The 25,847-nt window shown below is 50.0% G+C and overlaps 1 protein-coding gene across 1 annotated transcript in view; it reads left to right on the top strand.

Annotated features, from left to right (window-relative positions):
• Positions 1-25,847, top strand: part of LOC139227653 (FERM domain-containing protein 5) — a 340,559-nt gene that overhangs the window by 154,626 nt on the left and 160,086 nt on the right. The window contains exons 3-4 of the mRNA XM_070858574.1: positions 18,646-18,688; positions 23,523-23,601. Of these exons, the coding sequence (XP_070714675.1) occupies positions 18,646-18,688; positions 23,523-23,601 (122 nt within the window). The remainder of the gene's footprint in view (positions 1-18,645; positions 18,689-23,522; positions 23,602-25,847) is intronic.

Genomic DNA, 25,847 nt, shown 5'->3' on the forward strand with positions numbered 1-25,847 from the left:
CCTTTGTGTGAAGATGTCCTTCCTGACATCCCCCCTGAACGGCCTGGCCCTAATTTTAAGGTTCTGCCCCCTTGTTCTGGATTCCTCCCCCCACCAGAGGGAATAGTTTCTCCCTGTTGATCCTATCGAATCCTTTGCAATGAGGTCACCACCACTGTTCAGGAGCAATGGAAAGTAAAAGTGGAAGAGGCGATACTTTACGGAGAAGCCAGCCCACGCACGAAGAGGCAGCCTGTTCTCCCCTGTACGCACAAAGGCGATTGCTATGCTCGTCGAGACCGCTTCCTAAACTGACTGCATGCAAGGCTGACGAACAGGCTGCGTCTTCCAAGGGAATGGTCATGATATTGGGCCAGGTTCTGCTGGAGCGATGTATCTCACTGCATGCCCCGTTAGTTAGACCTGTCGGTGCACAGATACGTTTTATAAAAATGCTTTGCCCACAAAGTTTCTGCGTGTGCAAGCCAATAAAGAGGGCAACGGGACATGTGGTACCTTGGTGAATGATGGTACAATCAGTGAATCTCCTCCACCACTGAGATTAAAGGATTGAGAGAAAAACAGAGGCAGGACCAAGAAGGAAATCGGGTGAATTCAATATCAGGGACAGGAAGAAAAATAACGAGAGGGCAAGAAAGATTGGATTAAGAGAGAGAGAAAGTAAAGAGACAGAAAGTAAAAGTAAGAAAAAATAATTTGACTTTAAAAAAGTCTCCAAAAACAATTCACAACGGGAAGGAATGAGACTGCACACTTTTCATTGTCCACTTTCTGGGCGAGAGGTTGATTGGCAGTCATTGGCCATTATCAGGCCGTTAAAAAGGTACTTACGCCGTTAATGACTAGACTTGCCTTTCTGCGGTGACAATTAATGAGCAAATCGCAGGGAGGTTGAGGGCGAGGTGCCGGTGTTCGCGAGGCTAACGGCGGAGTGGCGAAAATCGTCCAGCAACTCGTGACGATTCGCAATTCACGGGGAATCTCTCCCTCGCCTCAAGTCGCTGGACGATTTGCGAATTCATAACGCCCTTATTTCTTCAGCAAAATCTGGCCCATTGTTGTCTGATAACATTGTTCCATTGTCGTCTTATATTTCGCTCTGGTGCCGTAAAATCTGGTGCTCCGTGTGGCAATCTTTGAGGCTTTCGAAGCGGGTGAGTGGAGCCCTGAGTTGCCTCTATTGGTGTGTGTGAAGCATGAACACAGTAGTGACTCATTAATTGGATGATCTGCTGATAAAACAGTGCCTCCAAAAATATAGGTGACTCCCTCACAAGTGTGAGCCGTTTATTTTATGGCACCATTGGGCAAATTGTAAACGTATGCTTTCTGTGCCAATATTTTGCCAAGCAGGGACACATGCTGTGGCTTGCTTTTATTATCATAGAATCATAGAAGTTAATGGCACAGAAGGAGGCCATTCGGCAGTGAGTTCCAGACCCCCATCTCCCTCTGGGTGAATAAAGTTCTCCTCAACTCTCCTCTAATCCTTTGACCAATTACTTTTTTAAAGAAAGTGCCGTGGGATTTTTTAAGTTGATATGAGATTCTCGGTTTAACATCTCATCTGAAAGACGGCACCTCTGACAGTGCGGCGCTCCCTCAGTACTGCCCCTCCAACAGTGCAGCACTCCCTCAGTACTGCCCCTCCAACAGTGCAGCGCTCCCTCAGTACTGCCCCTCCGCCAGTGCGGCGCACCCTCAATACTGCCCCTCCGACAGTGCAGCACTCCCTCAGCACTGCCCCTCTGATAGTGCAGCGCTCCCACAGTACTGCCCCTCCAACAGTGCGGCACTCCCTCAGTACTGCCCCTCCGACAGTGCGGCGCTCCCTCAATACTGCCCCTCCGCCAGTGCAGCGCTCCCTCAGTACTCCCCTCCGACTGTGCGGCACTCCCTCAGCACTGCACTGGGAGGGTCAGCCTAGATTTATGTGTTCAAGTCTCTGGAGTGGGACTTGAACCCGCAACCTTCTGACACAGAGGCGAGAATGCTGCCCACTGAGCCACGGCTGACACGTGGTTAAGTTTATTAATACACCATTTTAGCCCCATCTCTTTAGAACCTCCGGCAGACAGCAAGTGCCTGTGGGTAATCCGTACCCTCGCTAAGTGTCGCTCTAGAGCTACCAAGGGCGAAGGGCTGGTAGTTGATTTGCCTTTCTCTCTCTCTGGGTGATGTTCCCAGCCTCCCCCCCACCCCCTCCCCACTTGGCATCTCTCTCAGCACTCACCATCTGAAACTGAGAAATCGCTGAGTGAGAAGCTGGGCTCCTTGAGCCAGTGTCAGGGTGCTGTGTGGTTTGGTGAGTTGATCCACCGCGCCACGCTACAGAACTACTCTCACACACCCCTCCCGTCAAAACCCAATGACTGGCGTAGACTCAGTAGCTTCTCAGTAAAGCTCTGTCATCACAACTGACAAAGGCTTAATCAGCAAAGGTTAATGTACCGGTATTCCCATATTGGAGTCTTCAATCAGGGTCAATTCTTTCGAACAGCAGCAACAAGCTGAGCCGAAAGCACCTCACAGACTTTGCGGTGCAACGGGTTGGTGCATCGATGTTGTAACTGTTCGAGTGCAATAATCTTTTGAAATTTAACTCATTGAATGCTTAATCGTAGCGTTTGTTAAATTGACGCCCTCTGTAAGTGATTCACTCTGGTCAGGGTGCAGTGTGGGGGTCCGTGTTGGGGAAGGAAGCAATTTTGAGCTGTTATATTGCCCAAGCTCACCATCGATTACTGCCAACTGAGGCACAGTGTGGATTAAACACAGAGAAAATCTTTTTCTACTGACTTTGCGGCTTAACCCCAATCTCAGTAAACCCAGTGTCATATATTTGCTTCGCGGGTTCTTTGCTTAAGAATCCATAGCAACACATTGCTATTAAGGACTAGTTGGCTTATTAACAAAAGGTTTAACAATCACACTACACATTACCGGTTCATTCACCAGGCTCACAACCACCTGCCCCATCATGGATCCCCCGAACCCAACTGGCTGGGGTTTTATTGAGTCTTGTGAACATCATGTGACTGGCTAAGCCTCACAATACAACAGTTCTACAACTATTTTTGTAAAATCCATAAATCAAGTGCCCCTTATTAACGGGGGGGGGGGGGGGCACTAAAACCGACAATTAAACAAATTAACTTTTTACCAAAACTTAAATCAAATAAAAATTTGGTTGCCGGGGGTGATGATGCATTCCAGTCCCTCCGGTGCCCACTTCTCACAGAAGGCAACATAACTACCGCTGGTGTGAGTGAGCTGGACGATTGTTGGTGCTAATCTGGGGGCAGTTTATGGAGCGAGCACAGGCTGGTCCGAGTGGAACAAAGACCGAATGCGTTTCTTTGTGGGAATGGAGACTTCGATCTCTCACGCATAAAGCTGAGATTTCGGAAACGATGGACAGAAGACGAACCACTGCCCAGGTCCTCCTCAATCCAGGGTTTTCCACAAACCTTCATTTATTTGAAAACAAAATTGTGGCCGCTCCCAGTTTTTCCGGAAAGTAACAGGAAGTTCCTCGTGAAATTAGATGTTGCTAAAGCTCCTGGATTGCTCTCGGGTTTCCGGGGCGCAGTGCGAGCAAAAACCCGGGAGAAATATCACAGGGTTGCTGAAATAAACTCTGTGCTTTTTTCCATTTTCTTTGAACACTTTCGTTTAATGGTTCTAAAAATATTGGAGATGGAAAAGAGGCTGTTTGACCGAAAGTCAAGAATCATCCAATCGGGCAACGAAGGGTCTGTCCTCTTTCCGATTGGTTGGGAGGCGGGGTCCCGTGAGGATGGACGGGTTGGGTGACCAATGACGGGAGTGTGGGGGCGGGACTACAGGAGGTATGAGGTCACGTGATGAAACCTCCAGAAACACACTTTAACATGAAATGGCTTTAAATTCAACTCGACAAAACTCAGGGTTAGAAATTTGTTACAGCCCGGTTTGAGGTGGTGATACCGCCTGGTCGCTAACTTTAGTGCCGGGAGATATCTACCGCCTCCAACCGGGATATTCGCTTTCAGCGCCCCAGGAGGGGAGTGGAGAGCTGAAGGAAGCATTCCCCACCCCTCTCCAGGCGCTAACCCGGGAGTGCTACTCTCCTAGCAACATGATCCTCATAGGTGCTCCCTCTTTTCGAGGATGACTTGCTTCCATGCCAACAAGGGATGAGTTCACAGGTGTTTCAATGAAGAACCGAATATTCCAGATCCCAGACTACATCCTGAAGGGTGGAAGATGCCTGTGCGTGGATTTTTTTAACATGTGGTGGCCGTTGCAAACCAGCCACCACACGGGCTTGACAGAGCTAGGTCTTGGTCCAGTGGCAAGGGTTAACCAAGACGACTGGAGACCTGCTCTGCTGCACAGACCTAGTCTGGCCACGAACTCTCACCTCTCCTGGGCCCCTGATCACATCCCTCTATGAACTCTCGCCGCTCTTTCGCCCCGACCTCGTCGCTCCTGCTGTACCTGCCCACACTGCAGTCAGCCGTCGCCCTCCTGCAACAGTACGCGCTGCTCTCTGAAGTGGTGTACCGCCGCACGATCCCTAGCAACAACAACAACAACAACTTATTCTCATATAGAAACATAGAAAATAGGTGCAGGAGTAGGCCATTCGGCCCTTCGAGCCTGCACCACCATTCAATAAGATCATGGCTGATCATTCCCTCAGTACCCCTTTCCTGCTTTCTCTCCATATCCCTTGATCCCCTTAGCCATAAGGGCCATATCGAACACCCTCTTGAATATATCCAATGAACTGGCATCAACAACTCTCTGCGGCAGGGAATTCCACAGGTTAACAACTCTCTGAGTGAAGCACCTTTAATGTAGTAAAACGTCCCCAGGAGTGTTTTAAGACAAAATAAATAAATCTGACACTGAGCCAGATAAGTAGAAATTACAGCAGGTGACCAAAAGCTTGGGCAGAGAGGGAGGTTTTAAGGAGCATCTTGAAGGAGCAAAGAGAGGTAGAGAGGCGGAGAGGTTTAGGGAGGGAGTTCCAGAGCTTGGGGCCCAGGCAGCTGAAGGCACGGCCACCGATGGTGGAGAGTTTATAATCAGGGATGCACAAGAGGGCAGAATTAGAGGAGCGCAGATATCTCGGGGGATTGTGGGGCTGGAGGAGATTACAGAGATAGGGAGGGGCAAGGCCAGGGAGGGATTTGAAAACAAGGATGAGAATTTTGAAATCGAGGCGTTGCTGCACCTAAAGAGGAGGTGAGGCGAATCAGGCAAAAAGTGCAAGGAAATGGAAGAAACGTTCGCAAAAGTCCTCTAGAGGTCAGAAAGGTCAGTAACTGTAAATAAAGTGCAATTGGAACACTTGCCTGGTCGGTTCTTCGGATATCGCCCCAGGATCCTCTCTGCAGCGATTACTTTCCCTGTCGGGAGTAGCACTGGGCGCAACGGGGATGTGGCACACGCGGTGACATCACCCAGTGGGCGGGGCTAGCGAGCGCTGCGCAAACTGTCAACGCCGCCGCTAAACCTTCACTGATGTTCGCGGCAGGCGCTGAGAGAATGGCGCTCGGGCGGGAGGTGTGGGGACCCCGAGGAGTTGGACCGTGGAGCAGGTTGGCGAGGACTTGAGGAATAGTGAGGCTGAGGGACAATCACAGAGGACAGGCCGTGGTCACATCATCTGTCACTGCCCGCCCATTAATGGAACGCTAATGAACTGGAGAAGCTGTGGTTGTTCTCCTTAGACCAGAGAAGGTGAAGGGGAGATTTAACAGAGGCATCCTAAATCCTGAGAGGTATTGATAGAGTAAACAGGGCTGAAGGGTCAGTAACCAGAGGACACAGGTTTAGCATAATTGGCAAAAAAGATGTGCGGGGATGAGAATATTTTTTACACAGTGAGTTGTTGTGATCGGGAACGCGCTGCGGGAAAGGGCGATGGGAGCAGATTCAATAGTGACTTTCAAAAGGGAATTAGATAAATACTTGAGGTGGGTAAAGTTGCCAGGCTGTGGAACAAATGCTGGCCTGGCCAGTGACGCCTACATCCTGAGAACGAATTTTAAAAACTTAGTAAGGCTGACTGCCGTAATAGAGAAAGTTATATAAAGAGTTTGCACTTTTACAGCCACGTTGTCACTCTTGTTCTGTAGACAATCTCAGCGGCTAATTTGGGCACAGCAAGATGCCACAGCAAATTAATAAATGACCCGTGAATCCATTTTGGTGATGTTGGTTGAGGGATAAATGTCGGCCGGGACACCGGGAACTTGCTTGTCTTCCTCAAATCGTGACGTGGGATCTTTTACATCCACCATGGACTGCGAGGTCTTGGCTTAACATCTCACCTGAAAGACAGCCCCGCCGACAGTGCGGTGCTCCCTCAGTACTGCTCCTCCGGCAGTGCGGCTCTCCCTCAGTACTGCCCCTCCGACAGTGCGGCGCTCCCTCAGTACTGCCCCTCCGACAGTGCGGCGCTCCCTCAGTACTGCCCCTCCGACACTGCGGCGCTCCCTCAGTACTGCCCCTCCGACACTGCGGCGCTCCCTCAGTACTGCCTCTCTGACAGTGCGCCGCTCGCTCAGTACTGCCCCTCCGACAGTGCGGCGCTCCCTCAGTACTGCCCCTCCGACAGTGCAGCACTCCCTCAGTACTGCCCCTCCGACAGTGCGGCACTTCCTCAGTATTGCCCCTCCGACAGTGCAGCGCTCCCTCAATAATGCCCCTCCGACAGTGCGGCGCTCCCTCAGTACTGCCCCTCCGACACTGCGGCGCTCCCTCAGTGCTGCCCCTCCGACAGTGCAGCACTCCCTCAGCACTGCCCCTCCGACAATGCAGCACTCCTTCAGCACTGCACTGCGAGTGACAACCTAGATTTTTGTGCTGAAGTCTCTGGAGTGAAACTTGAACCCACAACCTTCTGACTCAGAGGCGAGAGAGAGCTGCCCACTGGGCCATGGCCGACACTGAGTAACTTGTGAGGCAGTTTGTTATGAAAGAGAAAGCCTGATAATGACGGGGGGAGTTTTTAATGTTGCCCACTAGTGTGAGGCAGTGAGCTCATCGTCATGAATCATGTTTGAAACATGGACAGGACATTTAAACCCAGTCTGTCCCTGACACGCCTCAATGTCTTGTTGATGAATGCAGTGACAGAGTTTGGCAGAGTCCGGGCTTCAGCGGCAAATGTCATCTTTCTCACCAGGTTAAAGGAATCAAAGGATTCACACATTCTGCAAAGTCAGCACCGTTTGCAGGAGCTGTGAGAGCAGATGTCTGGGACATTTTACAAATAAAAGTTGGGCTGGCATCAATCCCCGCCCCCCCGAGCATTGTGCCCCTCGCCCCACCAGTATCACCCCCCACCAGCACTGCCCCCCCACACCCAGTAACGCCCCCTCCCCCAGCATCAACCCCCCAGCATCACCCCCCCCCCCCAGCATCACCACCCCCCACCCCCCCCCCGAGTATCATCCCTGCCAGTATTACCCCCCAGTAACGTTCCCATAACACTCCCAATAATGCCCCCGAATAACGCCCATCCCAGTATTGCCTCCCTCAGTATCGTCCCCTGTAATGCCCCTCAGTAACGCTCCCTATTAATCCCTCCATGGTCTCGCCCCTCCCTATCTCTGTAACCTCCTCCAGCCCTACAACCCCCCCGAGATCTCCGCACTCCTCCAACTCTGGCCTCTTGAGCATCTCCGACTTCCTTCAACCCCACCATCGGTGGCTGTGCCTTCAGCTGCCTGGGCCCTAACTCTGGAATTCACCCTCGAAACCTCTCTGCCTCTCTCTCCTTAAAACTCCCTCTTTGACCCAGCTTTTGGTCACCTGTCCCTAATATCTCCCTTTGTGGCTCGGGGTCAAATTTATTGGTTTGATAATTGCTCCTGTGAAGCGCCTTGGGGCGTTTTACTTCATTAATGGCGCTATATAAACGCGGGTTGTTGGTGATTCCCATTGTGTAGGCCGTGTCCAGCAGAGCTATAACAGGGTGTGCTGTCCATGGGGCGCTGCTCCCTAAGGCCAGGGCCCTTGTTGCGGTGTATCTCGCGGAGACAATACTGACCCATTATTGAACCAATCAGTGGGGCCGCTGACTGAGCCCTCCGCGGATTGACGCACCATCTGCTGCTCAAACACTGCTTGGGTTGCCGTGGGAAGGCTTCGCAGGATGGATACAGGACTTGCCTCTTTACCCAGTCTGCACCGTAGATGTACAGGAATTGGTATCAGTTCAAAGCCACGAGTCCCAAACATAAGTAAATTGTCATCTCGGAGCCTTGGATTGTCAGAGTGCAGGGAGAGGGCGTTTGTTCCACTTCATTGTGCTTTCGAGCCTTTGCACAGTTAAAAATAAAAACGATTTAAGTGGCAGCTACTTATCGTTCAAAGCTGAAGGATGAATAGGGAGAGATTGAACCACAAGGCAGGGAATTTGAAATACATTTGCTGCTCTCTTCAACGCAAATTACTGCTTGAATGTTGAAATGGAGGAGCGGCTGGTTAGAGGGGAGGTTCGAGGGGAGAGGGACGGAAGGTTCACTGGGAGGGGGAGGGGAGGTTCGAGGGGTGGGGGAGGGGAGGTTCAAGGGGAGGGGGAGGGGAGGTTCGAGGGGAGGGGGAGGAGAGGTTCGAGGGGAGGGGGAGGAGAGGTTCGAGGGGTGGGAGGGGCTGGTTAAAGGGGGTGGCAGAGGGGATGGTTAGAGGGGAGGGGGAGGGGTTTGAGGGATGGAGAGGGGAGGTTTGAGGGGTAGGGAGGGGAGGTTTGAGGGGTGGGGGAGAGAATGTTTGAGGGGAGGGGAGGGGAGGTTTGTGAGATGGGGAGGTTTGAGGGGTGGGGAGGGGAGGTTCAAGAGGAAGGGGAGGAGAAATTCATGGGATGTGGAGGGGCTGGTTAGAAGGAAGGGGGAAGGGGCTGGTTAGAGGGGTGAGGGAGGGGCTTGTTAGAGGGGAGGGGAAGGGGAGGTTCGATGGGTGGGGGGAAGGTTCGAGGGGAGGGGAGGTTCGATGGGTGGGGGAGGGGCGGTTCGGAGATAGGGGAGGTTCGATGGGTGGGGGAGGGGAGGTTCGTGGGGAGGGGGAGGTGCTGGTTCGCGGGCAGGGGAGGGGCTGGTTAGCAGAGGAACTGGTTCGAGGGGAGGGGTAGGGGCTGGTTCGCGGGGAGGGGGAGGTTTGAGGGAGAGGGGTTGGTTTGAGGGGGAGGGGCTGGTTTGAGCAGAAGGGGAGGGGCTGGTTAGGAGGAGGGGCTGGTGATGGGGAGGGGCTGGTTTGAGGGGGAGGGCTGGATTTGAGCGGAGAGGAGGGGCTGGTGAGGGGGAGGGGCTGGTTGGGGGAGGGGCTGGTTTGCGCGTAACATGCTTGGAGCGCGCACTGATAATGTCACGGCGAGGCCAGCGGGACCTGGGTGAGTGACTGGAACCTTAACCAATGAGAATTAAGAATTGAGAAAGGAATGACGGGGAAAGAAAACCAGGTGAAATGATACAAAAAAAAATAAAGAGAGGGAAAGAAAGATTGGATCAAGTGAGAGTAAGAAAAACACTTCAAAATGTTAAATTTTAAAAACTTTTGGGAACAACTGTCTAGCTGCAGGAATGCGATGTCGCAGTGTCAATTGTTGAGGTTTGGGGCTGTGTCAGAACCATAAATGCCCCGCTAACAGGCTCCTGACCACAGCAATTGCTGGTGAGTTTATTTGCTATTACTGGCGTAAATCTGGCAACAGGGTTGGAGACCACCGGCCAGATGGCCATTTTCCCGGTTTGGCCAGTGGAAATCACCCAATAATTTGAGCCAATTCGGATCACGCCGTGTCTCAACCTCGCTACAAATTGCTGCGTTTTTTCTAAGGCCCCAACAATGGGCTCCCCGCCACAAACTGCGTTCCCTAGCCACCGTCTCCGTCCCTCTCCCCAACTCCTGTCCGAGACTGAACCAGACGGTTCGCAGCCTTGGTGTCATTTTCGACCCTGAAATGAGCCTCCGCGGCATAACTAAGACCGCCTATTTCCCCCTCCATAACATCGCCCGTCTCCGCCCTGCCTCAGCTCATCCGCTGCTGGAACCCTCATCCGTGCCTTTGTTACCTCTAGATTAGACCATTCCAACACACTCCTGGCTGGCCTCCCACACTCTACCCTACATAAACTAGAGGTGATCCAAAACACGGCTGCCCGTGTCTTAACTCGCACCAAGTCCCACTCACCCATCACCCCTGTGCTCACCGACCTACATTGGCTCCTGATTAAGCAATGCCTTGATTTTAAAATTCTCATCCTTGCTTTCAAATCCCTCCATGGCCCTCGTCTCTCCCCATCTCAGTAATCTCCTCCAGCCCCACAACCCCCCCGAGATATCTGCGCTCCTCTAATTCTGCCCACCTGAGCATTCCTGATTATAGTCTCTCAACCATTTCTTCTGTTGCCTGGGCCCCAAGCTCTGGAACTCCCTGCCTAAACCTCTTCGCCTCTCTTTCCTCCTTCAAGACGCTCCTTAAAACCTACCTCTTTGACCAAGCTTTTGGTCACTTGTGCTAATTTCTCCTTATGTGGCTTGATGTCAAATTGTTTGTCTTATAATGCTCCTGTGAAGCGCTTTGGGATGTTTCACTATGTTAAAGGCGCTATATAAATACAAGTTGTTGTTGTTGTGATCTTTCCACCAATCTCTGGGCCGGTATAAGCTCAGCGTGCTGCTCAGCGTAAGAGGATAATTCATTGCGATTACCCAGCGATTCGAAGCGGACAGGCGTGTGTGTCTCGCTCTGCGAGGGAGTCGGTGTCGCGGACTACCATCGGAGCGAAAACTCATTACTTACTGAACAGAGAGAGGCTGCAAGTCATCACCTTGCCTGAGCACTGCTGACAGATGTCTTCCAGCTTAATAAATTATCATCTTATTTGGCAAATGAGCTGCTATTCTGGCTCTCTGTGGGCGTGTTGGGACGGTGTGGCAGCCGTCAGCTGAGGCAGACGGGCTTGCAGATTAAGATGTTCTGAAATTTAAGAGCGAGCACTTGGTTCTTCTGTTAAAAGGAATATTATGCTAATGGATGCTATGGCAACGCTGGATATATTTAAATGAGATAATGTGCTGGTGAAGATCACTTTGGGAAGGAGGGGTGGTTGGGAAACGATTCATGGGTAAGGCCAGAATTGAACCACTTTAGGGAGTCGAACAGCGGTGGCGGAATGACTGGTCTCCGCGCTCTCCACGCTGGCGGTGCAGACTGCTGAGGACACGTGTGTGACTGAATGACATTGATAGGGCAGACTTCGCATGGGAGAGAATGTTTGACTCGCCCATTTAGACCACGTTCCTGATCCATTGTGCAAACGTGTAAGATACTGAGGGGTCTGGACAGGGTAGATGCAGAGAGGATGTTTCCCCTCGTGGGGGAATCTAGAACTAGGGGGCATAGTCTCAGAATAAGGGGTCGCACGTTTAGAACGGAGATGAGGAGGAATTTCTTCTCTCAGAGGGTAGTAAATCTGTGGAATTCTCTTCCCCAGAGAGCTGTGGAGGCTGGGCCATTGAATGTATGTAAGGCAGAGATATCTTTGCCACTTGCCCACAAAGTGGGGTTCATACTGAAGTTGATAACAGGATAGAAATTCCCATCAAAGTTCATGTGGCTATTAATTTATTTAAAGAGGCATATACTTGCATTGGAGGTAAGAGTGATCAGTATAGAATGACATGGAATTTACAGCATGGAAGGTTCACTGGGTTGATTCCTGAGATGAAGGGGTTGTCTTATGAAGAAAGGTTGAGCAGGCTGGGCCTGTACTCATTGGAGCTTAGAAGAATGAAAGGTGATCTTATTGAAATGTATAAGATTCTGAGGGGTATGCTCAGGGTAGATGCAGAGAGGATGTTTCCCCTCGTGGGGGAATCTAGAACTAGGGGGCATAGTCTCAGAATAAGGGACCGCCCATTTAGGACAGAGCTGAGGAGGAATTTCTTCTCCAGAGGGTTGTAAATCTGTGGAATTCTCTGCCCCAGAGAGCTGTGGAGGCTGGGGTCATTGAATATATTTAAGGTGGAGATAGACAGATTTTTGAGCGATAAGGGAATAAAGGGTTATGGGGAGCGGGCAGGGAAGTGGAGCTGAGCCCATGATCAGATCAGCCACGATGTTATTGAATGGTGGAGCAAGCTCAAGGAGCCAAATGGCCGACTCCTGCTCCTATTTCTTATGTTCTTATGTTCCCTGGAGAAAACTGCACGCTCCTCTTTAATTGGCATCCGTTAAGGGCCCAGCATGGAGGGCCAGCCTACTCGAGGGTTACTATGGTAGCGTTAGGCCTCAGGAATATTACTTTATTCCTTTACCAAGGAGAGTCTTTTCTTATTATGTAGTTACGTGAAGAGACTGGAGAAACTGAGATTGTTCTCCTTAGAGCGAAGAAGGTTAAAGGGGAGATTTAATCAAGGTGTTCAACATCATTTGGTGTTTGCTAGAGTAAGTTGGGAGACACTGTGTCCTCTGGCAGGAGGGGCGGTAACCGGGGAACACAGATTTAAGGTCATTGGCAGGTGGAGATGAGGAGAATGTTTTTATGCAGTGAGTTGTTGTGATCGGGAACACGCTGCCTGAAAGGGCGGTGGGAGCAGAGTCAATAGTGACTTGCAATAGGGGATTGTATAAATACTGGAAGGGGAGAAATGTGTGGGGAAAGGGCAGGGGGAGAGGGACTGATCGGATCGTTCTGTCAGAGCCAGCACAGGCACGATGGGCCGAATGGCCTCCTCTTGTGCTGTCAGAGTTGATTGTATGAAAGTGCAGGAATGTCCATGCTGGAGAATGGGGGGAATTTCCAAGCTACTAAATGGTCCGGGTTAGGCACAGCATGAGATTGCGGGTTATGTTACTGATCCAGTAATCCCAAGACCTGGGCTAATCCTCCAGTGGTAGAACCTGACTTCCAACCCAACCACGGCCCTTTGAAAATTTGAATCTGTTCTTAAAAAAAAACATCTGGAAATGAAAACTTGTTGCCAGTAAAAGAGACCATGAAGCTGTCGGATTGTCTTAAAAACCCAACTGGTTCACCAATGTCTATTAGGGAATGAATCCTGCCATCCTTACCCGGTCTGGGCGACTCCAGCCCCACAACAACGCGGGTTGAATCTGAAGCGGAGGGGGGGTGGAGTTGAGGCACGTCAGCGCTATGTGGGGTGTCCGTGAAGCGTTGCACAACTCCCGCCGTTAGACTGCTGGAACCGCCTCTAAAGGAGGTGGAGGGTGCGAGATTGCGCGGGATTTCGCCCCACTTCCTTTGAGGGACGGTAAGCCCAATTCAGTGGCCGGGGCGGGATTTCTGCCACCCTGAGGGAGGTTATCGCCCCCAATTGGGCCGCAGGGCAACTTCACCCTCCCAGTGTGGTTTTTGTTGATTAGTTATCGGAGATGGGTAACAAACAAGGCTGTTTGACCGAATCATCCAATCGGGTGATGAAGATTCTGATGGCTTTCCAAGTGGCTATGGGCTGCTCAGATGGACTTGTCGGCAACCAATCGGCCAATGATGGGAGAGTGGGGGCAGGGACGGTTGGAGGTGGGAGGTCATGTAAGGAACCCTCCAGGAATGTGTCCAACCAGAGATGGCGACCCGACTGGGCCCTAATATCTCAAAGCTCCATGTTGTCTACCATGTGCCCAATTATAACACTTCCCCATGGGACCCGTTCCCAAAATCCCCTTGTCCACGACCCACACATCGTTCTATCACTTTCCAAAGTAACTCTTAAGTGCAGCTAAATGGTCCTGTGAGATGGCTAATGGGGATGGAGTTTAAGATCCTGTCTACTTGAGTCCGGAGAGAGATTGCTAACATGAGGTAATGTGGAGCATTAAATAGTCTCTGCATTTATAAAGGCCTTTATTAAAACTAAATAATAAATGAGTAATAATGTAATTTAAGGCAGGGCTTCCCAATGCCTTATGATGGTAAAGGTTTGCCCTAAAATAGAATCTTACAGCACAGGAGGCGGGTATTTGGCCCATCGAGCTTGTGCCGGCTCTGTGACAGAGCGATCCAATCAGTCCCACTAACCCTTCCCTTTCCCCATAGCCCTGTAAATGTTTCCCCTTCAATTATTTCTCCAATTCCCTGTTTGAAAGTTACTATTGAATCTGCTCCCACCGCCCTTTCAGGCAGCGGGTTCCACATCGCAACTTGCTGCATAAAACAAACATTCTTTTTCTGTGCTGTAATGATTGTCTGATTGCAGGTCACGGATATCTGGGTCTTGTAGTGTTTGTTTAACGGTCACAAGGGAAGCTCCTAGCTTGGCGTGACGTTAGCAAGGGGGACACTGTCTCTGCGCTGATCATGGTCCGTTGACCTCCGCTGGAAGTCTGCATGCATTGCTGTTGGGTTAGCCAGGGACTGAGCATGTCTATGAGGTTACCCGTGGTCTGACAGCCTGCCGACACCCAGCACTTACATGGCAAATGGCCACGTGAGGGCGATACCAGGGGGTACCGGGGAATTTAGCTCAGAATAGAGTTGACGAGAACAGGAGAGAAAAAAATCAGGCAGAAGGAAATAAGATGCAAGTCGCTGCAATTGGGAGAGCAGGTACCGCTGGCCGACTTTGTCCTTCGTAAACAATTCGCACGAGAATGATTTGGTTAAGAAAATGAGAGCTTGCACAAATAATTGAGGAACAGGTCGTGCGGGACTTGTCTGTAGTTCTCGAAACATTCTTCCCTCAACCAATAGCAGCAAAATAGACCTCCTGCACATCCCCAATTTCCATCGCCCTAAGCTCTGGCACTCCCTCCCTAAACCTCTCTGCCTCTCTCTTCTCCCTTAAGACCTCCATCTTTGACCAAGCTTTTGATCACCTGTCCTAATATCTCCTTCTGTGGCTCGTGGTCAAATAATGGCTCCTGTGAAGCACCTTGGGACATTTTACTATGTTAAAGGTGCTATATAAGCGCAAGGTGTTGTAGATTAACTGCTCATTTACCTTATAGTTGTGTGTGGGACATTGTTGTCTGGAAAATGGCTGCCGTGTTTGTCTAAATACCAACAGTGACTACACTTCAAAGTAACTCATTGTATGGAACGTTTCTGAGAGATGTGAGAAGCCACTATATTAATTCCCATCATTCATTTCTCATTGAATAGTTACTGGGCATCATTTGTCTTTTCTATGCATGGAACACAGGAGCAGGAGGAGGCCATTCGCCCCCTCAAGCCTGTCCCGCCATTCAATGAGATCATGGCTGACCTGTATCTTAACTCCATCTTCGGCAGCTCCTCCCAAACCCGCGAGCTCGACCACCTAGAAGGACGAGGGCAGCAGGCGCATGGGAACACCATCACCTCCACGTTCCCCTCCAAGTCGCACACCATCCTGACTTGGAAATATATCGGCCGTTCCTTCATCGTCGCTGGGTCACAATCCTGGAACTTCCAGGAGTGCCGGGCCGATCGATCGATCGCGTGCACTGGGGTAGAGTGCCGGCCCGATCGATCCGCCCCTGAAGCACCCAGCCTCCCGATCCATGCCTTCTGCGGCTGTCGGTGTTGTCGCTCGGCGATGCTGCAGGGAGCGTTACCGGGGCGATGCGCAGGACGACGGCATCACAATCTCCGGGCGCAGGGTAGTTACTGCCACCGCAAAGCTCATGGCCAAGTTAGCGGGAGTCGCTCATTGCGCCGCGCACAGGCAGTACGTTGTTAGCATCCCCCGGAGACGAAACCAGGAGACCAAAGTTCTCAAATTCGGCTTTTGGGGCCAGTTATCGGGTTTTATTGTACCTAATCCTATAATTGAGACTTGGCAGGGCTCCCGGCAGAAGCGGGGCTTCTGGAACTTTCCTTGCCATCTTGTGGTGGGGTGTACCCTCCGCCCACCCCGTTACACAGCAAGTGATGGGGGCCATGAGCCGAGTCTCCCTAAGCCAGAGATTCCCGCTCCTCCGGCTCAATAGGGGACTTGGTGTAGCAATAAAGAAAGAAGGACTTGCATTTATATAGCGCCTTTCACGACCACCGGATGTCCCAAAGTGCTTTAGAGCCAATGAAGTACTTTTTGGAGTGTAGTCACTGTTGTAATGTGGGAAATGCGGCAGCCAATGTGTGCACAGCAAGCTCCCACAAACAGCAATGTGATAATAAGAAATAGGACCATCAGTCGGCCATTTGGCCCCTCGAGCCTGCTCTGTCATTCAATAAGATCATGGCTGATCATCGACCTCGACTCCACTTTCCCGCCCGATCTCCGTATCCACTGATTTCCCTAGAATCCAAAAATCTATCGATCTCTGTCTTGAATATACTCAACGACTAAGCCTCCACAGCCCTCTGGGGCAGAGAGTTCCAATGATTCACCACCCTCTGTGTTATATATGTAAACCTGTAAATACCTTGTTTAACCACCAGCGGGCTCATCCCCTGGAGTTCAAGGAATCCCACAATCCCTTGGGAGCACCTGTACATAAGGAGGCCTCACAGGCTGGAGAGGCACTCTGGAGACCTGTAATAAAGGACTACGGTCACACCTTACTTTGAGCCTACAGTATCTGGTCAGATTCTTTATTCAAGACATAACACTCTGAGTGATAAATTCCTCCTCATCACGGTCTTAAATGGCCAACCACTTATCATGAGACTAATCTGTTTTAGTGATGTTGATTGAAGGATAAGTATTCGCCCCAGGACACCGGGGATAACTCCCCTGCTCTTCTTCGAAATAGTGACCGTGGAATCTTTTACATCTGCCTGAGAGAGCAGACGGGGCTTCGGTTTAACGTCTCATCCAAAAGACTACTGCGATGCAGCCAATGCAGGTGATTTGAGCCCAGATCTACAGAGCTGAATGGATCAATGCTGTACTTATTACCCACTGTTCGATGCTAATGCCTTTGATTGTGTGACATGCACCAGGCACATTATTCTCAGCAGAACCAATGAATTTAATGGGACTGATTGGATAAAAGGATTGGTTAGATCTTTTGGCGAAATGATCAGAAGTTATATATAATTCTCCTGATAGTTTCTCACCGTGTGAATTTTACACCAGTTAGTCCCTCTATTAACAGCAAATTGAATTTCAGGACATCTGCCTACATTATAGAACAATCCATTTTTTGATAAATGAAAGACAGACTTGCATTTATATAGCGTCCCAAAGCGGTAGTTTTTTTTGAGTGTAGTCACTGTTGGAATGTGGCAGCCAATTTGCGCACAGCAAGCTCCCACAAACAGCAATGTGATAATGACCAGATAATCTGTTTGTGTTATGTTGATTGAGGGATAAATATTGGCCCCAGGGAGAACTCCCCTGCTCTTCTTCGAAATAGTGACATGGGATCTTTTACATCCACCTGAGAGGGCAGAAGGGGCCTCAGTTTAACATCTCATCTGAAAGACGGCACCTCCAGCAGTGCAGTGCTCCCTCAGTACTACCCCTCCGACAGTGCGGTGCTCCATTAATACTGCCCCTCCGACAGTGCAGTGCTCCCTCAGTATTGCCCCTCCGACAGTGCAGTGCTCCATTAATACTGCCCTTCCGACAGTGCAGCACTCCCTCAGTACTGCCCCTCTGACAGTGCAGCACTCCCTCAGTACTGCCCCTCCGACAGTGCAGCGCTCCCTCAGTACTGCCCCTCCGACAGTGCGGCGCTCCCTTAGTACTATCCCCTCCGACAGTGCTGCCCTCCCTCAATACTGCCCCTCCGACAGTGCGGCACTCCCTCAGCACTGCTCCTCCAACAATGCAGCACTCTCTCAGCGCTGCACTGGGAGTGTCAGCCTAGATTTTTGTGCTCAAGTCCCTGGAGTGGGACTTGAACCCACGACCCTCTGACTCAGAGGCGAGGGTGCTGCCCACTGAGCCATGGCTGACACACCAGTGCAGTGCTGGAAAATGAATAGCTGAATCTCAGATTCTGGTAATCCTGAAGGAGGTTTCGGAAGCTTCTGTAATTCTCCGCTGTCCCTGGCTCCTGACTATTGCAGCTTTCAGGAGATGCTCTGGATGACACGGAATCTGGCCGGGAATAGGCTCTTTCAGCCAGACAGCATTCCGTTCTCTGGGCTTGTGTCTGAAAATGTCTGCCACTGCCCCTGGGAGCACCTACTACACATGTTCCAATCCAGCCCTTCTCGGGTAAAAGTTGGGTTCGGTGAGTTGCAGCAAAGCAACTTGGCTCCGACGGTGATTGTCGTTTAAAGAATCTTGCTTGTGGAACTCAGTTTGTTGACAGATGGTGCTGAAGTTATTCTCCCCTGCCCTGTACTAACACTTGTGTCAAGTGCTGGCCTCAGCCCTGCTCCAAGGCCACTGTACATTATAACCAGGCGGGATAAAGGGGCAGGAAAATGCAACCCCCCCTCCTCGGGCTTCCCTTCCACTCCGTTGGGAGATGTTGGGCTTGTTCCTGGGGTGGCTGAGATTGAGAGGCCATGATATGGGAATGGGACACTCAATCCCGTACCCTGTTCACCTCTCTCCCAGTGGCTGAGAGCACCAACGCATTGCACCATTGGCTCCAGCTTCCCGGCCTGGGACACGGGGAGCAACAGAACCTGTTCTAACCACAACACCTTCTTCCAGCTGTCGCGTAACTGTGCATCTTTGGTGTGTGTCACGCTGTGATCCAGTGGTGTTTAACCAGGTCTCTCTCTCTTGTATTTACAGCATTGGCTGGACATCTCCAAGTCCATTATTAAACAAATGAAAGGTAAGTTGTCAAGATTTCGAGAGCTGTTTCTAGTTATAATATTGTGCAGTGGCTTATTGTAAAATCTCCTGACCCTGTTTCACTTTTATCATACTTTATTTTACTACGTTCTTGTTGTGTATGCAATAACTCAATAGACTGAATACTGTAAACTCCGAACAGGTACAAACCTGGCTCTACTTTATTAGGGCCCAAAGATGGCTGGCCTTTTATACCTGGGCCGCACACACGTGCACACAGCCCAGTGACCTCCGACAGTGGCGCCACCTGGTGGCTTGTAAACCCAAGCATGCATACATGACAGTTCTGACCTTTTGTTGGGATGAGGAGGAATTTCTCATGGATGAACGTCAACAATTGTACATCCCTGTCTGGAGCAAAAATAAAACGGGGAAGGTGGCTCAAATGCTTGATAAATCTTCTCAAATTTTTTGAGGATGTAACTAGCAGGGTGGACAAGGGAGAACCAGTGGATGTGGTGCATTTAGACATTCAAAAAGCTTTTGACAAGGTCCCACACAAGAGATTGGTGTGCAAAATCAAAGCACATGGTATTGGGGGTAATGTACTGACGTGGATAGAGAACTGGTTGGCAGACAGGAAGCAGAAAGTCGGGATAAACGGGTCCTTTTCAGAATGGCAGGGCTCAGTGCTGGGACCCCAGCTCTTTACATTAAATATTAATGATTTCAATGAAGGAAATGAGTGTAATATCTCCAAGTTTGCAGATGACACTAAACTGGGTGGCGGTGTGAGCTGTGAGGAGGACGCTAAAAGGCTGCAGAGTGACTTGGACAGGTTAGATGAGTGGACAAATGTATGGCAGATGCAGTATAATGTGGATAAATGTGAGGTTCACCACTTTGGGGGCAAAAACACGAAGGCAGAATATTATCTGAATGGCGGCAGATTAGGAAAGGGGGAATTGCAACGAGACCTGGGTGTCATGGTACATCAGTCATTGAAAGTTGGTATGAAGGTATAGTAGGCGGTGAAGAAGGCAAATGGTATGTTGGCCTTCATAGCTAGGGAATTTGAGTATAGGAGCAGGGAGGTCTTACTACCTCACCTGGAATATTGTGTTCAGTTTTGGTCTCCTAATCTGAGAAAGGACGTTCTTGCTATTTAGGGAGTACAGCGAAAGTTCACCAGACTGATTCCAGGAATGGCGGGACTGACATATGAGAAGAGACTGGATCAACTGGGCTTTTATACACTGGAGTTTAGAAGGATGAGATGGGATCTCATAGAAACTTACAAGATTCTGACGGGACTGGACAGGTTAGATACGGGAAGAATGTTCCCGATGATGGGGAAGTCCAGAATCAGGGGACACAGTCTTAGGATAAGGGGTAAGCCATTTAGGACTGAGATGAGGAGAAATTTCATCACTCAGAGTTGTTAACCTGTGGAATTCCCTACCGTAGAGAGTTGTTGATGCCAGTTCATCGGATATATTCAAGAGGGAGTTAGATATGGCCCTTACGGCTAAAGGGATCAAGTGGTATGGAGAGAAAACAGGAAAGGGGTACTGAGGGAATGACCAGCCATGATCTTATTGAATGGTAGTGCAGGCTCGAAGGGCCGAATGGGTTACTCCAGCATCTATTTTCTATGTTTCGATGTTTCTATGTTTCTTCTCTCAGAGGGTTGTAAATCTGTGCAATTCTTTGCCCCAGAGAGCTATGGAGGCTGGGTCATTGAATATATTTAATGTGGAGATAGACAGATTTTTGAGCGATAAGGGAACAAAGGGTTATGGGGCGTGGGCAGGGAAGTGGAGCTGAGTCCATGATCAGATCAGCCATGATCTTATTAAATGGCGGAGCAGGCTCGAGGGGTCAAATGGCCAACTCCTGCTCCTATTTCTTCTGTTTCTTCTGTTTCTTCTGTTTATTCTATTTGTAGATTACCATTGCTCGACTTTGGTCCGTCGTCATGTCGCAAAACTATAAGCCTTGATTTCGGAGGTCACACATAAACAAAGAGCAGTGGGAGAACATTCTAGATTATCTCAGATCTTGGTTAGTTACCCGTGCCCCATTCCATTGGGTAACCCTGTGTCCCATTCCATTGGGTAACCCCGTGCCCCATTCCATTGGGTAACCCCGTGCCCCATTCCATTGGGTAACCCCGTGCCCCATTCCATTGGGTAACCCTGTGTCCCATTCCATTGGGTAACCACGTGTCCCATTCCATTGGGTAACCCCGTGTCCCATTCCATTGGGTAACCCCGTGTCCCATTCCATTGGGTAACCCCGTGTCCCATTCCATTGGGTAACCCCGTGTCCCATTCCATTGGGTAACCACGTCCCATTCCATTGGGTAACTGTGTCCCATTCCATTGGGTAACCCCGTCCCATTCCATTGGGTAACCCCGTGTCCCATTCCGTTGGGTAACACCGTGTCCCATTCCATTGGGTAACCACGTGTCTCATTCCATTGGGTAACCCCGTGTCCCATTCCATTGGGTAACCACGTGTCTCATTCCATTGGGTAACCCCGTGCCCCATTCCATTGGGTAACCCCGTCCCATTCCATTGGGTAACCCCGTCCCATTCCATTGGATAACTCCGTCCCATTCCATTGGGTAACCCCGTGCCCCATTCCATTGGGTAACCCCATGCCCCATTCCATTGGGTAACTGTGTCCCATTCCATTGGGTAACCCCATGCCCCTTTCCATTGGGTAACCCCGTGCCCCATTCCATTGGGTAACCCCGTGCCCCTTTCCATTGGGTAACCCCGTGCCCCATTCCATTGGGTAACCCCATACCCCATTCCATTGGCCCCCACAGTTGAATAACCCGATGAAACTCGCTGCTTGGGCTCACACATGGAGGATGCCTACTTGGACAGGCAATGTGGAGCTGGATTCCAACACGAGTGTTCGCCTTCGGTTGGGTAAATGGAAGAGGGGCGAAGAACTGGCCACAGTAGCAGGCTTTCGGGAGCGAGCCCCTGACTGAGTGGCAACGTTCTCTCGGAATCAGCCGATGCAGGATTCAGAGCCCGCCCCAGGCCACCCCGGTGAGCCAGGACCAGAGCTCGAGCCTGGTGGGAGTCGGTGGCCTGACCCTAACACCTCCCCCCTCCCCCATTGTGTGGTTTGTGGGAGCCTATAAACCCCCTGTGTAGGACTGACCCACTATCGGCTGATAGAACGATGGTCACGGCCCTGGAAGCAGCGTTTATAGAATCATAGAAATTTACAGCATGGAAGGAGGCCATTCAGCCCATCGTGTCCACGTCGGCTGCCCAAGTGGCTATCCAGTCTAATCCCACTTTCCAGCTCTCGGTGCGTAGCCCTGCAGGTTACGGCACTTCAAGTGCACATCCAAGTACTTTTTAAACGTGGTGAGGGTTTCTGCCTCTACCACCCTTTCAGGCAGTGAGTTCCAGACCCCCACCACCCTCTAGGTGAAGAAATGTCCCCTCAAATCCCCTCTAAACCTCCTACCAATTACTTTAAATCTATGCCCCCTGGTTGTTGACCCCTCTGCTACAAGAAACAGGTCCTTCCCATCCATTCTATCCAGGCCCCTCATCATTTTATACATCTCAGTAAGGACTCTCCTCAGCCTCCTCTGTTCCAAAGCCTTGACATTGCGGCCAGTGAATCAGCCCATGAATCCTCCCACTAACGCCTTCTCCTTAGGCAAAGAGCGAAGTTTCGAAGACAACAGCTCTACTGATGTGATTTCAGCACCAACGAAGGCAGTAGAATCATTGGTTATTATGGGATGTTGTTTGATGTTGTTGCAGTGATCAGGATGGGGCATCTCACCTGAGGAGCCCGTGATTTACACTGTGCATGGAGTGTTCATATCTGGGGATTACACAGGATATACGGCACAGAAACAGGCCATTCGGGCCAACCAGTCCATGCCAGCGTTTATGCTCCACTCGAGCCTCCTCCCGTCTTTCCTCATCTAACTCTATCAGCATAACCCTCTATTCCCTTCTCCCTCATATGCTTGTCCAGCCTCCCCTTAAATGCATCGATACTATTTGTCTCAACCACTCCCTGTGGCAGCGAGTTCCACATTCTCACCACTCTCTGGGTAAAGAAGTTTCTCCTGAATTCCCCATTGGATTCCTTGGTGACTATCATATATTGATGGCCTCTAGTTATGCTCTTTCCCACAAGTGGAAACATTCTCTCTGTATCCACTCTATCAAAACCTTTCATCATTTTAAAGACCTCTATTAGGTCACCCCTCAGCCTTTTTTCAAGAGAAAAGAGACCCAGCCTGTTCATCCTTTCCTGATATGTATACCCTCGCATTTCTGGTATCATCCTTGTAAATCTTCTCTGCACCCTCTCCAGTGCCTCTTTATCCTTTTTATAATATGATGACCAGAACTGTACATAGTGTGGTCTAACCAAGGTTCGATACAGGTTTAGCATAACATCCCTACTTTTCAATTCTATCCCTCTAGAAATAAACCCTAGTGCTTGGTTTGCTTTTTATGGCCTTGCTAACCTGCATCGCAACGTTTAGTGATTTGTTTATTTGTACTCCGAGATCTCTTTGTTCCTCTACCCCATTTTGATTCTTATTTTCCAAGTAATGTGACCTCCATATTTTTCTTACCAAAATATAACACTGTACCTCACATTTATCTGTGTTGAATTTCATTTGCCAATTATATGCCCATTCTGCTAGTTTATTCATGTCCTTCTATAATCTGTTGCAGTCTCCCTCAGCATTGACCATTGCCCAATTTGGTGTCATCTACAAATGTAGAAATAGTATTCTTGATTGAATCGTTAATGTAAATTGTGAACAGACGTATCGCAAACATTTGATATTTCTCCCTTTGTTTGGCAGCCCAGCCTCCGTACACCATGTGTTTCCGGGTCAAGTTTTACCCGACTGACCCCTCCGCGCTGAAGGAGGAGATAACCAGGTAGGAGAGTTGTTGCTGGGTGAATAGTGCGCGAGTCTTTGTTCTGACTGGCGGCCCCGGGTATAATCGTTCCTGAGCCCGAGAGAGAGATTGTGTCTTGAGAACTAAGACTGCAATCTTCAGAGCAGACACTTAGGGGGCTCTTCGAAGTCTTTGACCTATAAATGGATTCCTGGTCCATGTACTTAATCCATTGGGGTTTTATTTTTGATGTACTGCGCTCTTCAGTCCAATCTGCAGACACCTCGCAGTTTTTAAACACAATTCTTGTCTGAAAGTTCTGTGAAAAGATCCAACTGGCTTTTCAGTGTTGTAACCTAATCCCTGGTCAAACAGTCATTCTCGGGCTGGCAGTACAGCTCCCCACAGATGCTGACTGCTGTACAATCATAGAATCACAGAAACCTAAAGCACAGAAGGAGGCCATTTCGGCCCATCGTGTCCGTGCCGGCCGACAAAGAGCTACCCAGCCTAATCCCACTTTCCAGCTCTCGGTCCGTAGCCCTGTAGGTTATGGCACTTCAGGTACACATCCAAGTACTTTTTAAATGTGGTGAGGGTTTCTGCCTCTACCACCCTTTCAGGCAGTGAGTTCCAGACCCCCACCGCCCTCTGGGTGAAGAAATGTCCCCTCAAATCCCCTCCATACCTCCCCCCAATTACTTTAAATCTATGCCCTCTGGTTGTTGACCTCTCTGCTAAGGGAAACAGGTCCTTCTTATCCACTCTATCCAGGCCCCTCATAATTTTATACACCTCAATAAAGTCTCCCCTCAGCCTCCTCTGTTCCAAAGAAAACAAACCCAGCCTATCCAATCTTTCCTCGTAGCTAAAATTCTCCAGTCCAGGCAACATCCTGGTAAATCTCCTCTGTACCCTCTCTAATGCAATCACATCTTTCCTGTAATGTGGTGACCAGAACAGCACACAGTACTCCAGCTGTGGCCTAACCAGTGTTTTATAATGTGGTGTCTCTCCATCCAATCCAGTTTTAATTTCAGATCAGCAGCCTCTGCAGTTTTTCCCGTTCTATTTTAACACGAGAGCGGCAAATTCCCCAGCAGATCACTGGGACGATCCTATTGTTTGTGCTTGTTCCATTAGTAGGGGTGTGTTACAGATCAAACTAATTTTGGGAATGAAATGTGGGTTAAAATCCCCAGCTTACAGAGATGAGTCGGGAAAGATAAACAATTGTCCTACACAGGATTACATCGGATATGCGGCACAGAAACAGGCCATTCGGCCCAACCAGTCCATGCCGGCGTTTATGCTCCACTCGAGCCTCCTCCCGTCTTTCCTCATCTAACTCTATCAGCATAACCCTCTATTCCCTTCTCCCCCATATGCTTGTCTAGCCTCCCCTTAAATGCATCGATACTATTTGTCTCAACCACTCCCTGTGGCAGCGAGTTCCACATTCTCATATGTATACCCTCGCATTTCTGGTATCATCCTTATAAATCTTTACTGCACCCTCTCCAGTGCCCCGATATCCTATTTATAATCTGGTGACCAGAACTGTACGCAGTACTCTAGGTGTGGTCTAATGAAGGATTGATACTAGTCTGGAAAGATTTTAATTTGCTCTTATTGATCGGGAGTGAGGGAGTAAAAAGAGAATAGGGAATCAAATTCCTAAAATGTGTACGAGACTCCTTCGTTAAGCATTAGGTTCATGTTTTTTAAAATTCATTCTCAGAATGGCAAGGCCGGCATTTATTGCCCGACCCTAATTGCCCTGTGAGAAGGTGGTGGTGAGCCGCCTTCTTGAACCGCTGCAGTCCATGTGGTGAAGGTGCTCCCACAGTGCTGTTAGGGAGGGAGTTCCAGGATTTTGACCCAGCGACGATGAAGGAATGGCCGCTATATTTCCAAGTCAGGATGGTGTGTGACTTGGCGGGGAACTTGGAGGTGGTGGTGTTCCCATGTACCTGCTGCCCTTGTCCTTCTAAGCGGTAGAGGTTGTGGGTTTCAGAGTTGCTGCCGAAGAAGCCTTGGGGAGTTGCTGCAGTGCATCTTGTAGACGGTGCACACTGCAGCCACGGTGCGCCGGTGGTGGAGGGAGTGAATGTTGAAGGTGGTGGATGGGGTGCCGATCAAGCGAGCTGCTTTGTCCTGGATGGTGTCGAGCTTCTCGAGTGTTGTTGGAGCTGCACTCATCCAGGCACGTGGAGAGTATTCCATCATACTCCTGACTTGTGCCTTGTAGATGGTGGAAAGATTTTGGGGAGTCAGGAGGTGAG

This window comes from Pristiophorus japonicus, chromosome 17, assembly GCF_044704955.1.
Source record: "Pristiophorus japonicus isolate sPriJap1 chromosome 17, sPriJap1.hap1, whole genome shotgun sequence".
Taxonomy (NCBI): Eukaryota; Metazoa; Chordata; class Chondrichthyes; family Pristiophoridae; genus Pristiophorus; species Pristiophorus japonicus.